Here is an 8,665-nt window from a genome sequence, read left to right as displayed (position 1 = left end):
ATTCCTGTGCAGGCCCAACTCTTGATGAACAAAGGTGGAATGTGATGCCCTCAGCTCCGCAGACCAGCTTCCAAACGTTTCCCATCAACTTCATGGGAAAGTTCAAGCCGAGGAAACGCGTCCACGCTTCGCTCTGAGATTGACAGCGCATTGAAACCATTAGTCTTCGCTGATGAAAGGAGCAGGATAGCAGAGCTCAGTTACCTCTATTTGAGCGTGTTTAGCATTTTCTCCAAATGTGTTTTCCTATAACTTTTTAAATATATATGTAGTTTTTTTTCTGCAGCCTAATACGGACTAATGGTGGAGCTTTAGGGCCATTGCTTGTCATAGTGGCTGATATTTTCCACGTTGTGAGGGGAGGAGGGGGGGTTGGAGGGGAGGGGAGCCCCTGGGCTGTCAATCACAGTGAAAGTGGCCGGGGTGGGCAGGCCCTTCTGACACTTTGTACTGGCGGAGGCGGATATTTAACTTGGGACTGCGCTCCTCTCGCTGCAGACACACACTCTCTCACACGCAGTGAAAAGCTCCAGCGCCAAGACTCCTGCAGCAGAGGAGCAGCCCAGTAGGAGCTTCTGTAAGCAGTTATCAAAGGAGTAAAAAAGGGGGGGAGGTCCCTCTGGAACCTGAAGCGCTCCAGATTATGATGGACTGTCTCGTCATGAGTTGCAATTCGGGGCTTTTCTGAGAGGATCCAGCAATGCTGCGCTCAGACCAACTCTGAACTCTCCTCATTTGCAAGCTTTTTTTTTGTTGTTGTTGTTGCGTGTTTTCGTCTGAAACGCGCTGCGGCCGATAGCGCGAGAGTTCCTCCAGCCTAAGACCGTTTCATTAGCAGAGAAAAACTGATCTGCGGTTTGGATCCTCCTCTGGAAATATGAATGGATCTTATTTCTTAAACTGAGATTCGGCGCCCTGGATTGCCGGGAGTACCCACGAAGAGAGCAGGCTGCATGTCCACGAACTGTGCGCTCTGGGACTTTTTGGCAAACCTCAGCGCGTCAGGCGACGCGAAGAGAGAGCCGTGCGTAAAAATAACACTCATCGCCAGCTGGTGACATTCAAAAGTTGGATTTTGCTCATTCATTCCACGCTGCTCTCCCTCGGCTGCTGTCATCCTAAGTGAAGACAGTTCGCCGCGTCTTCCAGTCCCCCCCTCCACGGGTAACCATGACAACCTAAAGAAACCCAAAGTGAATCCAGGGAACGGGGTGAGGCAGCAGAGCGCTTGAATAGAAGGCTTTCCCCATTTTTTGCGCTTTTTTTGGGTGCAGGTTTTGTAAAGCTGAGCTTCATGTCATCCAAACCCAACAGGCTCTATTAAAGGTAATCGCTTTTAGTTTGGGAGTGAACTTATGACGCGTTGCCTTGCAGACAGCACAGCCACCCTGAAAAGAACTGAATAAATATTTTCCCTCCACCAGAGAAGAGCCAGTGCGCGTATCAAGGAGGAATAATGGGCCTCTCACAAACGCTCCTGGTTTACGCGCTGGTGTGCGTCCACCTCGGAGTGTCCCAGCATTTCTTTCGCCTCCGTCCGCTGCCCAGCGAGCACCTCCCCGTCCCCGACCTGAAGGAGGACCCCGATCCGGAGTACGACCCCCGGGAGCAGGACTTGGCCGAGAAGCCTCTGAGGAAAAAGCTCGGCAGCCACTTTGACCCAAACTTCATGGCCGTCAGCGCGCCGCAGCCGGCGAACGTCTCCACCACGGACGCCCAGTGGAAGCCGCCGGGCCACATGCCCAACGAGATTAAAAAGCTGGACCTCACGGAGACCCCCTACGGGAAACGGTTAAAAGTGGGCAAGAAAGCGCGGAGGAAATTCCTGCAGCTTCTGTGGACCTACACGTACTGCCCCGTGGTGTATACCTGGAAGGACCTGGGCGTGAGGTTCTGGCCGCGCTACATCAAGGAGGGGAACTGCTCCTCCGAGCGCTCCTGCTCCTTCCCTGAGGGCATGTCCTGCAAGCCCGTAAAGTCCATCAGCAAGACTTTCCTGCGGTGGTATTGCCAGGGCTTTCTAAGACAGAAATACTGTACGTGGATACAGGTGCAATACCCAATCATCTCAGAGTGCAAGTGTTCGTGCTGAGTTTACTCCAAGGAAGTGGACTGGAAATACACTTTCAATTGCACTGTTAACTCTCTACAGAGGTGGGCACCATAGCAGATCTATTTTTTTATATGGCATTTAAGTGAAATACCAACAATGTACATATTTAAGGGAAAAAAGCAGCTATTTTTTCTAATTGAACTTGGACCATATTCAAACATTGTTTATTTTTTTTCCTCCTCCCGGAGCACTTCACGAGGAAGAGCTTTTTTTTTATATAAATATATTTTTATGAGACATTGATGAAGGAAATCATAATATGCTACACTTCTACAAGAGGTGACCTCTTTCTCTTCAACTGAACAATGATGCTGTCTGTTATTTCACTGCAATGCTGCCTAGAGTTTTTGTATAATATTAATATCAATAATAATTAAACTGTAAAAAAAGTTGAGGTTAAAGATATATAAATATATAAATATATATATAAAGGCGTGAACTCAGCTTTTCTTTTTTTTTGAATACTTAGTATTGTAGGAATAAGCAAATCTGTATGTTTTATTTATTATTTTAACGATTTGTGAGTATAGAGCATAAGGAAAGAGAATAGCAGAATATTACCAGAAAAAAAATATGGAAGATGTCTACTTGAATATTTCTAAAAGTGACAAAAAAAGAAATAAAGAAAAAAGTAAGGCATATCAGTGTATATGTTATGGTTACACGTGTTAGCAATAAAGTCTATCTTTGCAATGTGTTTTAGTGTCGAAAACTGGTGCTTAAAAGAGTGTCTGTGCAGAGGGGGTGTGTACACTGTAAAAAAAAAAAAAAAAAAAAGACCTCTGGAAGAGGTCAAATTTAGTCTGAAGATGTTTGAGCTAGGCATGGGTGAGAGACTAGAAATTGGACCACAGTGTGTTGTGGCAAGTACGCAAAATAAATAGTAAAAGTAATAATTTTGAACATCCATCCGCGTCTTTTTGGCCGCAGAGTCAGAGCCTCGCAAAGACAAACAGCGCTCTGTGAATAGAATCAAAGGTCCCAAAATCAAAAACAGCTACAGTCAGCCTGTGTTGCAAAACAATACAAAATGACTGCCTTCAATCATACTCTGAAATATAGAAGTTTATGGACGCAACAATAAAAAACTGATCAAACGGCAAAAGCAACAACAACTCAAATCTGCATTGAGCTATAAAGTCTATCTTTTCCAGGTGTTCCAGTGTTGTGAAATGTTACTTACTTTAGTGTTAAATGGGAAGACTTTAACTGATATTTCTGAATATCATTTTGTAAATTTAACAGCTAAAAGACTCAACAAAGTTCATTAAATTCCAACCAACTATTAAGATCTCGCTGCATTTCTGGTTTGTAGCTGTTTGGAATTGAACATCATATCTGAACTGATATCCTTAAATAAAAAGGAAATTATCTTAATGCCAAATTATAACCTCTTGCCAACAGAATTTTATTTATAGTGCAGCCTGGATTTTGTTGGGTTTGTCTTATTTTTCCTGAATAAGTATCATTGAACTTGGATTTTATTCAGTAATATTCCTGCAGTAACTATTATTAAGAATTGAAAATCGGTCTTTTATGAATGACACCAAGACGCTGCAGGCAAGGCTGGACTTTAGGAAGGCTTTGGGGTTCTAAAAATAGAATGAAAAACTTAGGTTCATATGAGCCCAATGTGCCAGAAACATAATGATCAACTATTTGCAACCAATGACATCATTGCATCACCTCTGACCTAACCATTGAACCCAAACATGCAACAGTTTGGTATATTTCAGTCTATGTGCAATAAGCCTGGCTCATTTATTGCAAAAATGTCTTCATTTGTACTGGTGACTATATTTCTAGAAAGGATGCTGTTAAAATGAGAACCTTTTTTAGAAAGAACAGATACAACGATACTAAAACCTTGAAGTTGGAGTGTAGCCAACTATTCATTTATTGTCATTTTCATGGGGGATAGGACAATTGTGTGGGTCAGCCCAGCGGTTCACATCCTCCTAAATGCGGCCCTGGATGCAAGCTGACACATTTCTTTTTTTCTTTGCAGCGTGGAGACAGTTAAGCGCAGTTACTTAACCGCACAAGTTTCAGTGGCTCTGTGTGGACTGCCAGAGCGTCGCTGTTTTTTCAAGGGCCTGATTTACTACGCAACACATACCTGAAGCGCCTCCACAGAACTGGCATTCATTTGTCAGAGGCACGGAGAGAGAAAGAGAGAGAGAGAGGGGTGGGGGTCTGTGGGAGGGGAGGGGGCTAGAGCCACGCACATTCATCCCCACTGTCTACTGTCTGCGCACATGTTGGCTTCCAGGGATCCGAGGTGTTAACATAATGCGTAAAATATGATTCAGACATGTCAAACAGTGTCAAATGATGAAATGGCGAAGCGTCTGGGGTCTGGAAGCTCCACACAAGTTCCACTGAGGTATTTGTGTAGAGGTGGAATGGAGCAGACCGGCGCCTGTTGGAGTCTGACCGCCCCTGAGACAGAAAAAGGAGACAGAGAGAGAGAGAGAGAGAGAGAGAGAGAGAGAGAGAGAGAGAGAGAGAGAGAGAGAGAGAGAGAGAGAGAGAGAGATGAACAACAAAGCGCGTATAAAACAATGGTCAGCTGTTTTTTCACGTTGGCAGACTATTAATTAGAGAGCGCGCAAGTTAAACAGATATGGCCCAATTACGCGCGCAGGAGACGCGCTCGTTTTCTTCAAACGCCTCTCCTTTTACGGACTTTATGGCGAAGTCTTTAAACGCAAGCAGCGACTCAAACTGGGCCCAAAGCGTGTGAAGAGTTTCCAGTGAGCGCATCTTGTGTGCCTTAAAGTGATTTGTGTTTTTCTGCGGGCAGGGATGGATTTTTGACACTTGCCGCCCGGTTATTGTGACACAGCCGCTGATGGGATTTGGTAAGCAGAGAGGAGGAGCGGCAGCGCGCCAGGAGGAGGAGGAGGGGGGGGGGGGCTGCTTTTCTTACTGTCAGCTTCTTTCTTGATGATGTCTCGGGGTTTTTAGAAACTGCGTCTCTGACTCGACGGCGCCACTCAGCCGCCCCCTCTCGACTGCGCAGAATGAGGTACTTTGGGAAACAGTAACCCTTTCAGGCTCTGCCCGGAGAGCATTTTAGAAGCGTGTGAAAGGCAGTGCGCCGCCCTGGCTTCAGCCCGAGAGCTGCGCACCTTTCACATTCTCATGGTCCGTGTCCAGCTGCGCCTCCAGATAAACCCGCTGATGAACGTCAAGTTCTGATTTATCTGAGAATTATTCCACTTCATTATGTTACCGTGCTCCTAAAACACCTGACACCTTATCACTTAGAATTTCTGTTTTCCCCTTTATGGATACACGATGAGCCAGATTTAATACTTAATCACCTCACTGCAAAAAGGGAACAAAGAGTAAGTGACAATTTGTCCTTGATTTGAGCAGGTAAATAACATTATCTGCCATTGGAATAAGAGTTTTTGCTCTTAAGATAAGCACAACTCGTCTCTGTCTTGAAAAGATTATTTACCTGCTCAGATCAAGGACAAATACACTAATTTCAAGAAAATGTTACTTACTCTTTGTTCCCTTTTTGTAGTTCTTTCTGATATGCTGACATTTCTTCTAACTCTAGCTGTTTGATTAAAGTCAATTTGCACCTTCAAACCCACTGTAAAAACTCTAAATCATCTTTCTGGAAATAGAAACTGAGTTATCGCACTCCAAAAACTGCTAAATTAACAACAAGCCAAACTGGGGAAGATCCAGGCTTGGTTGGGACTTTAGTGATTTGACCCGGCGTGCTGGCTTAGGTTCTCAACACTCCAAAAAGGGTTAAAAATCTAAACCATGTCTGATATTAAAGGGATGGTATGTGATTTTAAAAACTTATAAGCAGTTAAAACCTTGTTTGTAATTGATAATTCTTTCCCAATTTCCAGGTAATATATAACCACATTAGTTTCCCTCCAGAGGCTGAAGCTAATCCAAGAATGGCCAAGACCCAAGGGGACATCTACCATCTAAATTATCTAAATTAATAATTAAAGGATGACAGCTATTGTTGAAACACAGCGAGAACTTTTGGCAAAGTGTGAAACTTGAACAATGCTTGTGCTTAGCAGGTAAAAAGTAAATGTAATCTCGAAATGAACAAGTTTCTAGTCAATAACCCAACCTACTGAAATACCGGATCATTTTACCATGAAGCCATTTCTTATCCTCTAAAAGACGTTTACATCTGATCAGGTCATTATATAGTTAAATAGTTTGCTTTCCTACCATGTTTGACCCAGTTTTGGTTAGAAAAAAAACTGCACTGATAAAAAAAAGTAGTAGAATTTTTTATATTAATTATTTTGGTAGAATTAAACCAAAAGAAAAAAAAACTGGTGTAAAAATCTACCCATTTGATCTGGGTAGGTTTTATTCAGTATTTCTGAATAGAAATTATGTTCAACAGACATTTTTAAAGAATTAAGCTGGTTTGTTCTCCTATGTACAAAGAAACAAAACTCAAGGAATAAAATTCTCTCCATCTAGTCATCCTCCATAGGCTGTTATCCTTGCAGGGGTGCTGGTGTAAATCTCCAGGGGTCATTAGGCCAGCCAATCACAGGGCAACACAGAGACACACAAGACAACCAATCACAGGCATGCATGCATGCATACACTTATGATAGACAAATCAACCTAACCTTCATGTTTCTGGACCCTTGGAGGAAGCCAGAGTACCCAGAGAGAACATCGGGATTCAAACCTAGGACCTTCTTGCTGTTGGGGGACAATGCTGTTCCGCCTTGCAGCCACGACTGAAACTGTGAAACACATTTTAAAACGTTTCCAACAAGGTGGCATGTAAAAGGATTCTGTACCAACCACAGCTAGGACACGCCGTTTCCTGATTAGGTAGCTAAGTTCAGCTCACTAGCAAGCTTGACTTTAGCCTTACAACCCATGTAAACACACCAGCCGTTCTGTGCTGCACCAAACCACCCAGAACCGTCTACTGAGCCAACGTCTTCAGCTAAATAACATTTAAAATCTTTAGGTAGCATTTGTCCTCAAAGTTAAGTAGATAATGACGTTCGAATAAACAAAAAACTAGTAACAAATGGTTTCGCAAATTAAAATATACATAATTCATAATGGCTTATATTTAACTTTCTTTTATTACGTCAGTCTCAGCAGTAAAAATCCAGCATTTGCTAAAGAAAAAACAGTTATTTGTGTGTTATGAAGGCTTCCAGTATGATTCTAGAAGAAATACGGGGCGCCACTGATGTAATTATTCATTTACCAAAGGTTCAATCAAAACATCCTCAACATGTTAACTTTCCTTAGATTAGCTGTCCCTGATGTTGACTGACAGCCTATTGAAAGTGACGGGATAAAAAGCGGCCAATCGGCGCCATCACCATCACCATCATCATCACCATCATCATCATCATCATCAACGTCCCGCTGCATCCACATAAATGTCAACTCTCCGGTGGCCTTTAGCCCGTCATATGCTCCGTGTTATTATAGTCTGTCACAGCCTGTCTGCGCTCTCACTAGCGTATAAATGGACCCGCGATAATAAATACCGTTTGGCCGCCCCGCACACATCTACACCCTCATGTGAGTGGAAGACAAGGCGCACATTTGCTGCCTGTGAGGAGGGTTAAATAAAGGCCTGGAGACAATTAGGATGGGGCTGATGGAGAGCTAAATGAGGGAGGGGGAGGGGGGGTGAAGCTGTGAGCCTCCTGTCCCCTGATGACTGCCAATTATGACGGATTGGAGTCAGGTTGGGAGGGACTGGGGTGTGCAGCGCAAACATTAATGACACCTTTATATCTCTGCCAAAAAGAGTAAGTATGGAAGCATCTCTCTCATACACACAGAGAACTGCTAGTAGCGCCGTGTGTAAGAAAGACAGAGACCAGAGACTTAAACGGTTTGTGGCTGGGAGTAAAACCCGGACCTCAGAGTTGTAAAAGCCAATGAGTCAGCACAGCTGAGGTTATTGATGATGACAGGGTATTAGATAGAGCACTGAGAGGAGTGAGGGTACACACACACTCAGAGCCACCACAGATCCTGCCCGGCATTCCAGCGCAGCACCACCAAATCTCAGCGGCGGTGTCTGTGTTGGTCTGTGCACTGATGCCGCTGCGTCAGAAACGAGCGGGAGCGACCCACGCTGCTGTGAAGCCGTTGCTGAATGATGTTTTTGCAGATCTGATGCTGACGTGTCAGAGATTTCTTACCAGGATATCTGGAAACAAAGCTGAGCCAGAGTCACGGGTTACAGGTGAAATCACTTCCTGTCACTGGAAAAGGGAGGAAGATGGTCCCTCCTCGGTGTTCTCCTGCAGACAAAACGTGCAGCAATCAACTGGATCATAACGGGATTTCCTCTGAAAGACTCTGTAGGGCAGAATTCTGAAGTGGAAAGAATAAATGTTTTTTATTTAAAATTTTACTTTTTACTTTTGGAGGTCTTGTTCACGAATGAGGGGAAGATGGAGCGGGAGATCGACAGGCGGATTGGTGCAGCGTCTGCTGTGAAGCGGGCGCTGTACCGATCCGTTGTGGTGAAGAGAGAGCTGAGCCAAAAGGCGAAGC

At 44.1% G+C, this 8,665-nt stretch overlaps 1 protein-coding gene across 1 annotated transcript; it reads left to right on the top strand.

Annotated features, from left to right (window-relative positions):
* Positions 1-472: 472 nt before the first annotated feature.
* Positions 473-2,810, top strand: nog2 (noggin 2). Its single transcript, XM_012863008.3, has one exon. The coding sequence runs from the start codon at positions 1,457-1,459 to the stop codon at positions 2,090-2,092; it is 636 nt and encodes a 211-aa protein (XP_012718462.2). The 5' UTR covers positions 473-1,456; the 3' UTR covers positions 2,093-2,810.
* Positions 2,811-8,665: the final 5,855 nt, after the last annotated feature.

The sequence above is a fragment of the Fundulus heteroclitus genome, chromosome 10, assembly GCF_011125445.2.
Source record: "Fundulus heteroclitus isolate FHET01 chromosome 10, MU-UCD_Fhet_4.1, whole genome shotgun sequence".
Lineage (NCBI taxonomy): Eukaryota > Metazoa > Chordata > Actinopteri > Cyprinodontiformes > Fundulidae > Fundulus > Fundulus heteroclitus.
Note: the sequence above shows the minus strand (reverse complement) of the source record. Positions and strands in the feature narration are given on the sequence as shown.